Source organism: Phytophthora sojae, assembly GCF_000149755.1.
Source record: "Phytophthora sojae unplaced genomic scaffold PHYSOscaffold_4, whole genome shotgun sequence".
In the NCBI taxonomy this organism is placed as follows: Eukaryota; Oomycota; class Peronosporomycetes; order Peronosporales; family Peronosporaceae; genus Phytophthora; species Phytophthora sojae.
In genome coordinates this window covers 5,133,787-5,149,078 of record NW_009258118.1, presented here as the reverse complement: position 1 = coordinate 5,149,078, position 15,292 = coordinate 5,133,787, and the positions used below count along the sequence as shown (strand labels likewise).

At 49.8% G+C, this 15,292-nt stretch overlaps 7 protein-coding genes across 7 annotated transcripts; 5 read left to right on the top strand and 2 right to left on the bottom strand.

Annotated features, from left to right (window-relative positions):
- Positions 1 to 75: 75 nt before the first annotated feature.
- Positions 76 to 1,851, top strand: PHYSODRAFT_332058 (hypothetical protein; the record flags this gene model as incomplete). Its single annotated transcript, XM_009528986.1, has 3 exons — positions 76 to 828; positions 1,374 to 1,737; positions 1,808 to 1,851. 3 exons carry the CDS (start codon positions 76 to 78, stop codon positions 1,849 to 1,851), a joined length of 1,161 nt encoding a protein of 386 aa, XP_009527281.1.
- A 1,255-nt stretch (positions 1,852 to 3,106) lies between these two features.
- On the top strand, positions 3,107 to 4,677 carry PHYSODRAFT_315165 (hypothetical protein; the record flags this gene model as incomplete). The annotated part of the gene is made up of 3 exons (XM_009528985.1): positions 3,107 to 3,979; positions 4,160 to 4,538; positions 4,613 to 4,677. The coding sequence occupies 3 exons, from the start codon at positions 3,107 to 3,109 to the stop codon at positions 4,675 to 4,677; spliced, it is 1,317 nt and encodes a 438-aa protein (XP_009527280.1).
- Positions 4,678 to 4,752: 75 nt separating this feature from the next.
- On the bottom strand, positions 4,753 to 6,994 carry PHYSODRAFT_286047 (hypothetical protein). Its single transcript, XM_009528984.1, has 2 exons — positions 5,768 to 6,994; positions 4,753 to 5,685 (listed from the first exon to the last, which is right to left on the bottom strand). Exons 1-2 carry the CDS (start codon positions 6,283 to 6,285, stop codon positions 5,241 to 5,243), a joined length of 963 nt encoding a protein of 320 aa, XP_009527279.1. The 5' UTR covers positions 6,286 to 6,994; the 3' UTR covers positions 4,753 to 5,240.
- A 227-nt stretch (positions 6,995 to 7,221) lies between these two features.
- PHYSODRAFT_502847 (hypothetical protein) lies at positions 7,222 to 8,977 on the top strand (the record flags this gene model as incomplete). Its single annotated transcript, XM_009528983.1, has 4 exons — positions 7,222 to 8,156; positions 8,333 to 8,336; positions 8,503 to 8,851; positions 8,913 to 8,977. The coding sequence occupies 4 exons, from the start codon at positions 7,222 to 7,224 to the stop codon at positions 8,975 to 8,977; spliced, it is 1,353 nt and encodes a 450-aa protein (XP_009527278.1).
- A 1,216-nt stretch (positions 8,978 to 10,193) lies between these two features.
- On the top strand, positions 10,194 to 11,164 carry PHYSODRAFT_332055 (hypothetical protein; the record flags this gene model as incomplete). The annotated part of the gene is made up of 2 exons (XM_009528982.1): positions 10,194 to 10,682; positions 10,961 to 11,164. 2 exons carry the CDS (start codon positions 10,194 to 10,196, stop codon positions 11,162 to 11,164), a joined length of 693 nt encoding a protein of 230 aa, XP_009527277.1.
- A 33-nt stretch (positions 11,165 to 11,197) lies between these two features.
- PHYSODRAFT_300975 (hypothetical protein) lies at positions 11,198 to 11,824 on the top strand (the record flags this gene model as incomplete). Its single annotated transcript, XM_009528981.1, has 1 exon — positions 11,198 to 11,824. One exon carries the CDS (start codon positions 11,198 to 11,200, stop codon positions 11,822 to 11,824), a length of 627 nt encoding a protein of 208 aa, XP_009527276.1.
- A 601-nt stretch (positions 11,825 to 12,425) lies between these two features.
- PHYSODRAFT_502813 (hypothetical protein) lies at positions 12,426 to 14,111 on the bottom strand (the record flags this gene model as incomplete). Its single annotated transcript, XM_009528980.1, has 1 exon — positions 12,426 to 14,111. One exon carries the CDS (start codon positions 14,109 to 14,111, stop codon positions 12,426 to 12,428), a length of 1,686 nt encoding a protein of 561 aa, XP_009527275.1.
- Between the last annotated feature and the right edge of the window lie 1,181 nt (positions 14,112 to 15,292).

Genomic DNA, 15,292 nt, shown 5'->3' with positions numbered 1-15,292 from the left:
ATGGCGTAACAAAATAGATGTTATTCTTGGAGTCGATCTCCCTCGCAATGTTACACTCGGCCATCTACGCCATCGATGCGTCTTGCCTCGCTATCACGCTGGCTGTCGAGCGCTGTTCACGCCTGGAAACATCTCCAAGTCAGCTACTACGGCGGCAAATACTCCGTCGAGCGGCTGCTTGCCCTCGATGAGTACACAAGGAACACACCGCTATCGCGAGTGCTGCTGGTGTGTATCGGGACGCCTGTCCCTATGGCGGTGCTCGTTAGCGCTCAAGCATTATTGTCACTACAAGAGCCAGCAGACGGGTGGAGAGCAAACTCCGGGTTCTGGATTCGCTCGGGAATTTTATCCTTCACGGTGGCGGTCATTTTGACAACGCAGGCGATTTATCACATTGACGGAGTCACAACATCAACGCTCCAAGTATTGCTGCTGTCCGCGCTCACATCCCTTCTTTTCACAATTGGAGCCCTCGCCATCTCAGCCGCTCTCATCTTCCCCGTTCCGTTCTTCGTGCTGACGCTGTGCCCAATATTCTACGTGGCGTTAATTACTTCGTATCGAATCGTGCTGGGAGATGCCATTTTTCGACAAATGCTGCAGAATCGAGACCAAACCGTTCGATACATCTACTTTGTAGGGGCGCGGAACGTCATGGTTTTCACGTACCCGGCCTATGAGACTTTATTTCGCGCCGTGAGAGGGTCCGCGTATCAACTTCCCGTCATTCTCATCCTTCCGTTCATCAAGGTCGCCATAAGAAACCTCGTTCTGCGCTGCATGACTCACTTGGAGGACATGATGCCAGAGGCAGTGATCTTCACGGTCGACTTCTTCAACGCCATATACGTGGCGCGTCCTCTGCCACTGCCATCGTCGCCATCACGCTCACGGATCTATCGCAGACAATCGTTGTGCTCTTTAGTCTTCACCATCGCACCGCGACGCTTTTGTCCAGGCTTCGCCACAATGTTAGCAATGATTCGGAGGCGGAAAACTTACTGAGCGGGCTCAGCGCATTATGTCGTGATCCCAACAAGTTTCGAATACATTCACAGGCCGAAATCCGCTTACGCTCATGCATTTCTCATGGCTTAGCTACTGCAGACAGGGATCGCCTAACTACACTGGAGAGTATTCCAAGGAGAGCAAGCTCCGAGCTCGTGAAATCTCCCGGGTTGATCAAGCTTGCGTCATCGCCGAGAATTGCTATCCCCAATGCCAAGCCTCCCAGGTGTAGCGCCAGACGCTCCATCCGCAGCATATTCGTCCAAAAGAGCAGCGAGACCATTTATCCCATTACACAGCCCGCGGGGGAGGTGACGCCCCGGTCTGACAGAGAGAGAGGAAGTCAACGTGTGCTGGCGCAGCGCCCCGTGATTCTTCGTGAAGCGCTCGAGGCTCTTTTCACTACCGAGTGCATTGTTGTCACGGCCTACCTCGAAGCTATCATCCCTTTCTTCTACTGTAGCTACATGTTGGTAAGCTCACGCTATCACACGGAGATGGTCGGAGTCACGTCGGGCAACGTGGTGAAAACCATTTTGCCAGTTTTCAACTTTGGAATCCTGCAGTTGGCAACGTTCTTGGTGCTGGCAGCAGTCATCAAGCGGAACTGTGGGATGAAAATGCTGTACCAGCTCGCGTTTGTGTTGGAAACGCACATGCCGCTGATTCAAGGAAAATTTATGTTCTGGGTGCTTATCGTGTTATGCTTTCGCATCGTGCACTTTGGTACGTAGAGCAACTCTAGGCGGTTGGAGCAGTGATTCATACTAACTACAACTTTTTGTGGTTGCTACAGGTGTTGATTTCAGTTTCCAGTTCAAAAAGGGGTTTTACAGCTAGCAGTCACCTAAGGGAGCGTAGTGCACTTCCCTAGTGCCGACGACACTGCGTCCTCCACATTGAGGTCTCCACATTGGAACGTACTCAATCTAACAGTAACAAAAAATAACATCACACGCTTCAACCTTCATGTAAACGTGTACGGAGTCTCCATCATGTGCCGTTAGATGGAGCCAATCTAGTTGCCAATATGTAAGTCCGAACTTTGTCGATGTTGTCACCAAAGGACAGTCACCCACTGCCAAAACGGTCATAAGGGCCCGGAGTAAATGCAGCAGATATGCTCGGCATAAGCCTCGTGAGACCGGAAAATCGTCTCGATAAACTGGCGGTTATGCCGTGTACCCATCTTAACGACTTACTACGACTTTGTATTGAATATGTCGACCATCATTCTTGTGAAGATCGCCTGTCAATGACAGGCTGTCAAATATCTTCTTCCACCAGCCGCTTGTGAATCGCGCGTCGAACAGCGCCCAGGTCCTTGTTGTAGCTCACGTAGACCTCGCACAGAGCGTCGCACGTGTCATTCTGGAGCTCCATCACCACGGCAGCGTGGGCAGAAGAGCGCTGAATCGTAAATGAGCATGCTGAGATAAACTGCAGAAAGATCTAGCCATAGGAATGTCCGGAGCAAAGTGACGCTGTAGGGCGAATAGAGGTGGTACTTGGACATTTGTAATCGGGCGGAGTTGTTGTCGATAACCATGTTGTGGCGGGTGCAACTAGGCTATATGTCGACATATCCACCCGCATATCTGCGGTAACTATGTTAGGTCCTTATGACCCTTTTGGCAGGCACCCAGTGACCTGGGCTAGAATTCCCTATAAAAGCCAAAATAGGAATATCTGCAGTATACCTAGCTATTGTTGACGTGATATCGCTTTATTTCGAGCAGACCTCTGCTTTCCATTCTCGTTGCATTCGTCCTCGACTTGAGATGGCCCCAGTAGCTCCAGCGTTGGAGCGGGGCCGCGACTTGACAGACTCGGCATTGCAGGTGTCTCGGAGAAATCGCTGGCAGATATGGGGGTTCCGCCTTGCAAGGACGTGGCGGCGCATGCAGGTCAGCTACTACGGCGGCAAGTACTCCATCCATCGAGTGCTCGCTCTGGAAGAATACACGAACAAAACTTCACTAGCGCGGGTGATTTTCGTTTGTCTGTGTACGCCATTTCCATGATGGTTCTTGTCTTCGGTCAAGAATCCATTCCGCTCCAAGATCTCAATGAAGGCTGGCGGGCAAACTACGGAATGTGGATCCGAGGCGCGGTGGTCGTGTGTGTTGTGACGTACGGGATTGTGGTGCAAGGAATCTGCCTCATCGATGAATTCACAGTCTCGGCACATCAAATGCTTATACTTCTGGTGTGTGTACCGGTGGCTGTGGTGGCTCTTTCGATGCTCATCAGTGAGTACTTGGTGTTCCCAGTTCCATTCTTCGCATTGCTGATGATGCCCCCGTTCTTTATCATCTTGACATTTTTTCTTCGAGTGGTGGTAGGGTCCACCGCTATTCGGCACATGCTGGAGCACCGAGATCAGTCGATGCACTGTATTCGCTTCGTATGCGCTCAAGCCTCGACAATTGTGATTTTTCCAGTGTACGAATTATTTTTTCGAGCCGCAGCTGGATCGCACTACCAGATTTTCGTGATTCTACTTCTCCCAGCTCTGAAAGTCACGACCAAGAACGTGGTCTTGCACTTCGCCAAGAGTCTGGAGGACATGATTCCGGTTGAAGTGATTTTTACAGCTGATTATTGTAACGCCGTTTACGTTGCTACGTGGATGCAGAGCTCGTCTTCAACTACCTCTGTAGTAGCCATCACACTCACCGATCTATCGCAGACGATGTTTATGCTTTACGGATTGCACCGACGTACTACCAGAATCTCATCAAAACTTCGCCAAACTGTCGGTGATGCTGATACTGATCATGGCAATATGCTGAGCATGATTTGCTGGATATGTCGCCATCCCGACCGCTTTGAGAGGCAAGCACACAGGGGGATTCGAAGACGATCGTGCCTGCCTCATCACATATCCTCCGTGAATACACGAGTACTTGACAGCCTGAACCAAATTCTAACTGAACCAGACCCACAACCTCACGGCTCGCCCCAAGTCTCATCCCTCCCCATAATTTACCAAAGGAAACCCGCATAGGCATCTTGTCTTCGAGCCATTTGTTCACGGAAACGCATCAAAGCCATGCATGCTATTGCACCTGAAGCTCGGTCAGTTTCTATGCATCGACCTCCGCCACCCCAGACCCCAACCTACAACCCACGATCGTCACCCCAGCGTCCAACGATTCTTCTACGATCGCTCGAAGCGCTCTTCACAACTGAGTGCCTTATCATTACGGCGTATCTTGAGGCGTTCATGCCTCTGTTCTACTGCAGCTACATGATGGTAATGGTGCATCTACAGAGTGCTCAATATCACAGAGAGATGATTGGTATCACTCGTAACAACGTCGTGACCACGATCGTCCCGCTCCTTGTGTTCGGGATTCTCCAGATCGCGTCGTTCGTGGTATTAGTGCTGCTGATCAAGCACAACTGCGGCATGCGGGCGCTTTACCAGTTGGCGTTTGTCTTAGAGAAGCAGAGGGCGCTGGTTCAGTGCAAGATGGTGCTCTGGATGCTCATCACCTTGTGCTTTCGTGTACAGCATTTTGGTGCGTTGTCCCTGGAAATTGATATTGTAGAAGGTATGCTCATTTTTCTTACTTGTGTACTAATGACGGCTCAGGTGTTGATTTCAAGTTTGAATTTGTTCGTCTTGGGGCTCCGAGGTTCTGGATACCACAAGGGTAGAATAGAATTGTAGCATGATAAATAAATAAAAAAACATCACGAGCAACTTGCAATTACAACTTCGTGATTCGGAATCAGGGCCTCCGAATATGGCATTTTTATTTAGTAGGTTGGGCGTTGCTGAATAAATTATCCCCTGACGCTCCTACCAATACAACAGTACATTATGGCATTGCCCCCAACGTACCACAATAAATAATGCCATTATGAAAAGCATGAAGTCTATTAACAAGACACCAGTTAGCTTATCATCTAGCTCAAATTGTCTACAGTCGTTGCATCCCAGTACGACCGATTCTGGCGGAGAAACAAATCGTCTCAAGCGTGCGTGGCAGCAGGCCATGTCGTTGATGACCAAACGTCACCCGAGCAATGCTGAAGAAGCGTTCCACCACGTGGGATGCTCTTCAGCTGCTCAAACTTGACACGGTCCTGTGCAAGCCGCCGGCGCTTCCGAAGACGCTCCACGAACGACGCGGCTGGATCCTCCTCCTCTTCACTCGCGGCCGCGTCGTCCGGTCTGGCAGCTTCGAAGGGCTGCAAAGCGGCCTTTTCAGCACGCGTCAGCCGCTGCGCCTTCCCGCGGAGAACGCGTACACACCCAGCCTCAAAATCTGGGGTGTGCACAATGTTGGCCCGAGGCCCTGCAAAATAAAAACCATTATACAATTGTTAGTGAAAATATTAAGCACAAATTCAACAGTTACAAACTTACCAATGTAGCGCCCATATTGTGGCCTGACAGCGATCAGCTCGTCGAACCACTCGTGAACGTCCAGCAGGTCGACGTCGTGGCCTTGAAGGGCCTTCGAGACCGACTCGATGTCCCACAGCTCCTGGTACAATGCCCGCAGTCGCTTGTTCATCGCCGGCGGCGGCAGCAGGTCCATGAGGTCGTCGTCTTCGGCGTCAAGAAACTCGAGGAGCTGGAGGTAGCGCCGTACCATCTCGAACGTAGAGCTCCAGCGCGTATCCTGGCGAATGACAGGCCGAAGTGGCGTTTTCGATCTATTTTGTAAAATGTTTTACAAAAGTACACAAATTGTGTTAGAAACATATTGACACACCACACATACACATTGGCGCTTACCGTAGTTTGGCAGATTTGGTGAGAGTACGCAATTTTACCATGAGCGCCTGCACAGCAGTCAGGTCCTGCTCATGCGACGCCATGTCCGCCTGAACAGCAAGGTTCAGGCGGTGGCTTGCGCAACCAACAAGCAGCACACTCATAAGAGTTGCCAGCCGCCGGTTTACGGCGCAGTTGTCAGCTACGAGGAAGCGACACTGCGCCAGCTGTACGCCGTAATCGCGCGGCAGCATGGTCGCTAGAAACTCGAGATGGCCCTGCGCGGAGAGATCGTCGTCCAGCGCGTCCAGCAGCGAGGCCATGCTGAGTAGCGTTGTCTTGGGACAGCCGTTCACCTCATAGCACGCGAACACGGCGATGTAGTGCTCAGATGCGTGTGTCCAGCCGTCGAGCATGATGCCGAAGCGTGCTGGGAGCTCAGACGCAATCGAACGCTCGACGGCGACGACGACCCCGTCCATGCCAGCCCGCAGCGTTTCCTCCGAGATGGGGTCCAGGCTGGAGTAGCTGAATAACATCCATAAAGTAAAGTTGTTAGTTTCCGTAGTAATGTAAACACAATGACCTTATGCATACACGTACCGCCGAGCTTCTCGGCTCTCACAAAAAGAGAGTGGCAGGTTGCACATGACAATCCAAACCATCCAGCCGTGGAGGTTGAGCGCCGAGTGGCGGACGAAGTTCACGAGGGAGCCTGTCTCCGCCGTCGTAGCGTCGAGCATGACGGTCTTGTAGTCAGGGTGCTCCCGCCTGATATGTTGCATCAGGTTGGAGTACCCGTTCCTATGGGTTTGCTTCCGAACCGTGCCGCAACGGCAACGGAAATACTCGAGAATCACCTCGTCGTTCTCGTCGCGACACGGGCGGAAGTAAAACCCCGAGACTTGGGAGTTCGCGTAGGTAGGGCGAGGGGGGCGGATAGCGCGAACCATGCTGGATGAGGTCTTGGAGGCTTGAGAAGTGAAAATTGAAAAGTGAGCGCTGCCAAATGAGCTGCAACTAGCAACGCAGACAACCAGTGATTCCAGTTCTTCTGAACGACTGGAAGCGAGAAGATGGCTGGTAAAACGCTAACATTATTATATAAAGGTAACTGTCATAAATTATGTAATATCACAAAGCACATCAATAAATTATCACGGTAGATGGCTGAACCCGCCGAAATGCGTAATTTATTGTTATTTTCTGAAATAGTGTTATTGACAATGCTATTTTCGGAGACCCTGTTCGGAATGGAGCACATCAGTCCACACGAATACACCCACCCGATATATCGGGAAGCGCCAGCTTTGTCGAATAGTTTATTTGGAGCCATCCAGCAACAACTCGCTTTACAATTTCCTTAGCTCACGATGGCAGTCATAGCACCAACGCCTAGTGACTTGATAGGCGCGAGACCGCGCACGACGTGTCGGAGCGCTTCGACCTCGGCAGTCCTACGCTTATGGCAGCGCATGCAGCTCAGCTATTACGGGGGGAGGTATTCCATCCAGCGAGTGCTAGCTTTCGACGAGTACACCAAAAAAACTTCGCTCACACGAGTCGTGCTGGTCTGCTTTACGACGCCACTCCCCATGGTCGCTCTTGTCTTCGGACAAGAACTGGTCCCGCTTCAAGAGCTAAGAGAGGGATGGAGTGCCAACTACGGCATGTGGTTTCGAGCAGCGGTGCTGGTGGGCATCGTCACTCACGCTTTATTGGTGCAGGGAATGTATCTCATCGACGACTTCGTGGTTTCCGTGCTTCAAATGCTGCAACTTTACGTGATCATGCCGGCGATTATCGTGGCGTTCTCGCTGGTGGTCTCGGCCTACTGCGTTTTCCCCATTCCGTTCTATATCATGTTCATTACGCCCCCGTTCTACTTGTTGCTGGTCGTAATGATTCGGGTGGTTGTGGGTTCTCACGCCTTCCGACAAATGTTGACCCACCACGACCAAGTGGGTCGATGTGTGCGCTTCGTTTGCGCTCAAACGTCGACAGTCTTCATCTTCCCAGTCTACGAAATGCTGTTTAGTGCTGCTGAAGGAACGAAGTACCAACTTCCTGTGATTTTACTGCTCCCAGTGATAAAGGTCGCGCTGAAGAACCTTGTGCTTCATTTCGCTAAAGCGCTGGATGATATGGCCCCCGTCGAAGTCATTTTCACAGCCGACTTCTTCAATGCGATATACGTGGCTACCTGCATGCAGAGCTCGAGCTCGCCCATCGCCATCGCGGCGATTATAATCACCGACTTACTGCAGACTATCACAATGCTCTATGGATTGCAGCGTCGTACGGCCACTATCCTGTCACGACTCCGGCAGACTGCCGCCGACGCGAAAGAGAGCGATGACGTGTTGTCAATGATGTGCTCACTGTTTCACAATCGAGAAATGATAAGGAGGTTGAGCCACTTGGGCCTTCGCAAACACTCGTGTCTTCCTCACCAAATCTCGGATGTGAATAAGCGACTGCTCGATACTCTGGATACAATCCTCCCCGCACCAGGGCCTGAGCGTCAGAGTCCGCAAGAAGCATCGACGGCTATTGCGGGCCCTGGCGTCTCCAACATCCCGCCAGAGTCGTCCTACTTCCGCTTCACCTTCACCCAGAAGCCGGCCAACAGTATCTATCCAGACGTCGCCAAACCTACAAATCCGCACAAAGCTCGACTAACGTTTTCTAAGAAGGCGCTGACATTCAAGCACATGACGTCCAAGAACCCCACCATCCTCCTCGAATCACTGCAGATCGTCTTCACAACGGAATGCATCATCATCACAGCCTACTTGGAGACGTTCATGCCGCTGTTTTACAGTAGCTACATGATGCTGATGGTGCATCTCCCGAACGTCAAGTATCACGTGGAAATGGAGGGCGTCACGCGCGACAACGTCGTATCTTCCGTTCTTCCGTTGGTCGTATTCGGTTTGCTCCAGATCGCGTCCTTTGTTTCCTCAGCGCTAGTGATTAAGCGCAACTGCGGGATGGAGGCGCTGTACCAGCTCGCGTTCGTGTTGGAGGCGCAGAGGTCGCTGATTCAGTGCAAGATGATGCTGTGGATGGTGATCACGCTGTGCTTTCGGGTGACCCATTTTGGTACGTGCTATCATAAATGCGTGTGTGTTTTTTTATTTGTTGCTAATGGCCGATTGTGCAGGTGTCGACTTCAAGTTTGAATTTATTCGATTGGGCTTTCCTAGGATCTGGTATCCACAGGGATAGAGCTACATAGACAGCTCTATAAAGACACAACAACTTTGTAGTATCCCCTCCGGACAAAACGTGAAATAGTCCACTATTCTGAAACACTTATTACTTGAGATTTGTATTTGCAAATCATATGGTGAAAACACAAGTACCCACATAATGTCAATTCAGTGCAGTTTTATGCAGAATGAGCTAGCCAGGTGTATTCTCCACATTCTAAGCTTTCGATTGCTACCTCTTATGTGTAAAACCGTACTTAGTCGAGACATTGGCTCAACTTTGTATGGGACCTGCAACAGGGTGTGGGCAATAAAGGTGCCAAGCGAACATTGCTACGGACTTTATCTACTCTAGATGGATGTTACGGCTCTAACAAAGGCTAGTATGATCGATAGAGAGAGTGCGAAGCCGTAGGGGGTAAGTAACGAGCCGGCAACGACCTCGGTTGGATGGGAGCTAATTCTACCATATTAGACAGCTAAGTGACCCTTAAGCATATGCATGTGGCCTCCAATGCTTTTATATACTTTGGTAGGCTGCTTCTAACTACTAGTACATCGTCTAATAGTCTATAGACGTCCGGTAAACCAAATATATCGTTTTTCCTTGTGTTTCACATTATGTCCTGGTTGCCTTTTCTAACAGTATCATGATCACTATGGGTCTCCTGTCCGTAGCGTTAATGCATTCAGTTTTTGGTATGCGGCCTCGCTGTTGCCGCGGATAAAATCAACGCCATCTCCTCTAGCCCTGATGTGCCCTAGCGGCCGCGAAAACATTTCGATTTGGTTTCAAGGTCATTTTTGCAAGACCCCCCAGAAGTGTTTCATAATATGAAACATAATATTATTATGTCCGGAAGGGATAGTACTTCGTAGTGGTACTTAGCCATTCCAACTACCATTGTTTTCTTTTTCTCTTCAAGTGATTTTCTTATCTTTTCGAACCCGTGATAAGTCGGCCGTGGTATCATGAATTAAGGTTTCGGTGGTCTGATCATTGGCTCGTTGAGCGGGCCTCGTGCTTTCCGAATTTATGGAGTCGATATGTGGGCAGATATGGGCCATGTACATGAGTATTTCGGGAATGCTAACGCTCCTTGCGTTCTTGAGCTTATCCTTCAGGAAGTGCCAATGCCAGTGTTCATAGCGAGTGTAGCGCCAATACCCGCTGCGTTCGGCGACAGCACTGGTACTTCAGCACAACCTTGGAGTGAAAAGTTGTGGAAACCATGCGCCACGACACTTTTGACATGTGGAAGCAGAGGCAGGTCAACTATTACGGCGGCAAGTACTCCATTCAGCGACTACTTGCTCTCGACGAGTACACCCAAAAGACTTCTCTCTGGCGAGTCGTACTGGTGTGTGCTTGCACCCCACTTCCCATGGTCTCCCTCGTCTTCATACAGGAGTCAATCCCGCTCCAAAACCCTCTCGACGGCTGGAGCGCAAACTACGGGCTGTGGATCAGAGCTGTGGTTCTCGTATGGGAGGTGATAAATGGCCTGGTGGTTCAAGCAACATACCTCATTGACGACTTCCATGTCACGGTGCATCAGTTTATCTTGCTGAGTGGGAGCGTCTCGATTGGAGTGGCCGCCGTCACGATGCTTACGGCGTCGATCTTGATCTTCCCCATTCCGTTCTTCGTGCTAACCACAATGCCCCTCTTTTACGGCATTCTGATGATATCGTTTCGACTGATCATGGGCGGTGTTGCTGTGCGGAAACTTATCGCTAGTCGTGATCAAGTAGTGGAATACATTCAATTGGTCGGTGCTGAGACCTCCCCGTTGGCATTTTCCCACTTTACGAGCTCTTGTTCCGCGCTGCGGGGAGAGTGGGCTGGCTATCAGCTCCCGGTTATCATGGTGCTCCCTCTTATCAAGTTGCTATCTATGTACTGCGGTATACACGAGTGAATAAGGATATGGTCCCGGTAGAGGTTATATTCACCGTGGATTTCTTCAACGCGCTCTACGTGTCCACGTGCATGCAGAGCGCAACGTCGATTGCCGGTGTCATGGCCATCACGATAACTGATCTAACACAGACGTTTGTCATGCTTTATGGGCTGCAACAGCGCACTAGCAGCTTATTGTCTCGCCTTGAGCGAGCCGTGGACATCGGCACACCTTTCAAGGATAGCAACATTCTGACCACGGCTCGCTCCTTATGCTGCAACCAGGAGAGTTACGAGTGACAGTCACAATTCGGAATCCGCACGCGCTCAAGCATGTGCCTTCAGCTGTCTCCGATGAGTCAGTCCGTGCTCAACAGCCTCGGTGCAAGCCCTAGTGCCGTAGCTACAAAATCTCACAGGTTACCGAAGAAAGCGAGCCGCCGCTTGATATTTTGCTCTTGGCGCTTGACCAAGAGTGGAACGAGAGCCATCCTGCCTCGACAAGAAGCACAAGCGCAAAGTGCTGCACCGGTAGTGCAGACTGTGGAAGAGCGCAGGCCCTCTCTCAACAAGTACCACACAATTTTGCGAGAGACTCTCGAAACCGTGTTTACAACCGAGTGCATTATCCTGACTGCCTACTTGGAGACCCTCATTCCGTTCTTTTACGCCAGTTACATGTTGGTGATGGCGCATTTACCGAGCGCTTTTTATCATACGGAAATGACTGCTATTACGCAGGAGACTGTGGTCTCAACGGTGTCCCCACTACTCGTTTTTGGACTTCTCCAAGTCGGAACCTTTGCCATGCTCGCTGCGTTGATCCGACGGAACTGTGGAATGTCAGCTTTGTACCAGCTTGCATTTGTGCTTGAGGCGCACATGCCTCTAGTCCAATGCAAAATACTCCTCTGGATGATTATCACACTGTGCTTTCGGGTAAAACATTTCGGTAAGTAATCGCAACCATATTTTTTTATATTTGTTGTTAGGAAATGAGTGCTAATGAGGCATCTTGTGTGTTGTATCTCTTTAGGAGTCGATTTCACTTTTGAATTCGTTCGACTAGGTTTTCCTAAGCTCTGGAGTCCCCCGTGACTATACCGCGACCCCGTTCGTCGCCTCGAAATATTTTCTTAGACTAAAAGTGAGACGAGTTCGCATTCGGTGTCATAAAGCTTAGCATATTTTTCGAAAAACACGGTGCACTGAGCATCCGAACTGATAGACCGAACGAGTCGAAGAATGCCTCGACCATATACGAAATATAACAATGGCGCGGAACCTTGGATCCTGCCGGGGGTCATTATTTTGGAGAGCAGGGGGGGCATTTTAGTAAGAAAATCAGAACAGAGTCTACCCTACTAATTACTCGTTTCTGTTGACGATAGAGCATGTTGTCCTGCATCAGTATAATACAAAGAAGAAGTAATAAACTAACGCTTCGTCTATTTTTACTGTTTGATTCGTCTGTGGCTACTTAATCCAAGCGAACTTGAACGTGAAGTCCATACCTGTGAACACATCGAGAACAAAGCAACGGTTAGTACGAGCACAAAGCTCAGCAAAAGAAGAAAGCTGAGGACGCACCGAAGTGTACAACACGACAGCAGACCGTGACTGCCATCCAGAGGGTCAACTTGCCCTGAATCAGCGGCATGTGCTTATCCAGAACAAACGCGAGATGTTTGATAGCGTCCATCCCACAATTGCGCTTGATCATGCGCACCAATAGCCTAAACGATAAAAGCTGGAAGAGCCCAAACAGAACAAGAGGAACCACTCGCTCTTCTACGTTTTCAAGGGTAATTCCAACCATTTCAGTATGATACTGGGCGCTTGGGAAGTTTACCAATAGCAGCATGTAGCAACAGTAAAACATGGGGATCGCGGCTTCCAAATACGCTGTGAGGAGGATACACTCAATGGTGAAGAGCGCCTCAAGTGTTTCCAGTAGAATTGTTGGGTGGGCCGGATGCAGGAGAGACTGTATACTGGCTCGGGTGGAAGCTCGTCTGTCCACAGCTACTAAATTCTGTGCATTCGGTGCAACACCATGCATGTTGTAGGTTCTTGGGACCGAAATCGTGGGATCCGTAGATATTATTTTTGAATTGCTGGCGTTATTTCTCAAATTTTGAAGAATGTATTGGTCGTCATCGTCCAATTTGTGAGGAAAGCAGGACCGTAGCTGAATCCCAGCTCGAACCTGCCGCTTAAACTTCTTGACGTCTCGACAAAGTGTGCACAGCATAGCCAGCAAATCATTACCCTCTGAATCACTGCCCACAGCCAGTCGAAGCTTCAATTGCAGCGTGTTCGTGCGTCTGTGTAACCCGTAGAGCATGGCGCTCGTTTGCGATATGTCTAGCACCGTCATGGCCACAATCGACGCGTCCGAGGTGGCACTCTGCATGCAGGTCGCCATGTAGATGGCATTAAAAAAGTCGACGGTGAAGATGATCGCCTCGGGGATCATATCTTCCATGTGCTTCGTGCAGCGAAGTAAAATATATTTTACTGCCAGTTTGATCACAGGAAGCAGTAAAATGACTGGAAATTGATACGGAGAGCCTTGGACTGCGCGGAATAGCGACTCGTACAGCGGGTAGACCATTGCCACCATAACCTGCGCGCCAACGAAGATAAAGTACTTGAGTAATTGGTCGAATTGTGCCCATATTTCGTAGACTTGCTGGCGGCCAACCATAATGCAAAAGGAGACGACTAGGAGCACGAAAAACATCGGAGCCATCGTGATCACAAAGAACGGGACCGGAAAGGTGATTTGAGACGCCACCAGCACGGCAAACATAGTGAAGATGACCGTCGTCCAGGCGCACAGCAGTACAACCTGGCGCTCAGATAGATCCACCGCGTCGACGAGATACCTCGCCTGGCCAGAATTCGTGTGGCCGACCACAAACACCAGGATGGCTGTTCGTATCCAAAAGCCGTAGTTTCTTACCCACCCGTCCTCTGGCTTTTGAAGCGGGATTAATTCTTCAACAATGACGAAAACTACAGTAGGAAAGGGGGTGCCTAGCACCACTAGCAGCGCCCTGGATAACGAGGTTTTCTGGCTGTACGCGCGCAGAGCGAACGCGCGATGGAGAGAGTACTTCCCTCCGTAATAGCTTACTTGCAGCTGCTGCCACGCACGAACAGGGTCGAAAGAGAGCCTACGCCTTGTGCTACCAGACTGGTGAACGTTGGAAGCTGGGTACACTCGCGTGGTCGTCGCCATGTGATCGAGGTAGGGAGAATACGACTAACAGAGACTTGCGTGATTATGCAGATTGGAGAAAACCTTCGTCTATCCAAACATAGCTGAACCACGATCACCCAACTCTTTTTCCTATTCTTGTCGAGTGTAAACTGATATATCGGCTGCTTCCAAAGCTAGAAAACTCCGGCTGGCCGTTTCCGAAAATTCGACGGCTCCCTACCTACTCGCCACCTTAGTCGTCTCTTAGCATAAGTATTTTCACATTTTTTTCTCGATGGCGGTCCGTCCTACCTGCTACGTGCTTGCATGAATGTTCGTTTATTTATTGTGTACAAGCCGAGCGGAGCCCCGCAAGGCGGGGCTCGTAGTACACGGTTTAGCCGAGTAAGTGGGGCTGCCCGCCTCCCTTCGCTCGGCGGGGAAGACTTTCCCATTTGAAATTGGGCTTTGAATTGGTCTGTGGTCTGAGTCGACATTCATTTTAGATTAGTACTATTGTCCAGCTTGTAGTAGCGCGATCCAGACTTTGCTTCCAGTTTTGGGTCGCTAATATTGAGCTTCACTGAAAATTAAATGCATCCAACTCAATTGCAGGTAGATCCCACGTAAGATCCCACGTAAGATAAGGTGTGGATCATTAACTAAGGAGTATTGGCTCCTACTGGTTAGACAGATGAAGCTTGGGCACTCGGTACTATAGGTGCCGTCACACAATACAGTAGGATATGCTACATTGGTGAAGCGCATACTTGCTATTTAGTATTTCGGTTTGTTGTTCGAGGTGGTCAAACAGAGCAATCTACGCTGAAAACATACGCCAGCAAGTGTCTTACAAACCCAACGCATTGAATACGTTTACAGAATTGTAAAGCTGTCGCGTTGAAGTAAACATTAAGATTGCCACAGAGTACATCTGCCTCATTGATATAGAACACTACTTAGTATACTGTAACATACAGATCTGGGCTCTATGTACATCAATATTGATCATTTTCCTATGAATTCACATTGGTAAAACTGCATCACATGGCGCTGAACGCAGCCGTACAATATCATAATGGAAATACAATGTATGGTGTATTCCTACATATGTTCGCGGACTCTTATAAGGGTCGAGTCGCTAAATTATACATAGCCCAATTATAGGTGTCCACGCATGCGCGAGAATGCTAACCTAAATATATCAAGCTTACACCTTT

Bases quoted from the DNA above. Each gene is read 5' to 3' on its own strand.
- PHYSODRAFT_286047 (XM_009528984.1), bottom strand. From the start codon at position 6,285: ATGTTATTCAGCTACTCCAGCCTGGACCCCATCTCGGAGGAAACGCTG. The intron at 5,686-5,767 runs GTAAGCGCCAAT...TTTACAAAATAG, and splicing joins ACCAAATCTGCCAAACTACG to ATCGAAAACGCCACTTCGGC.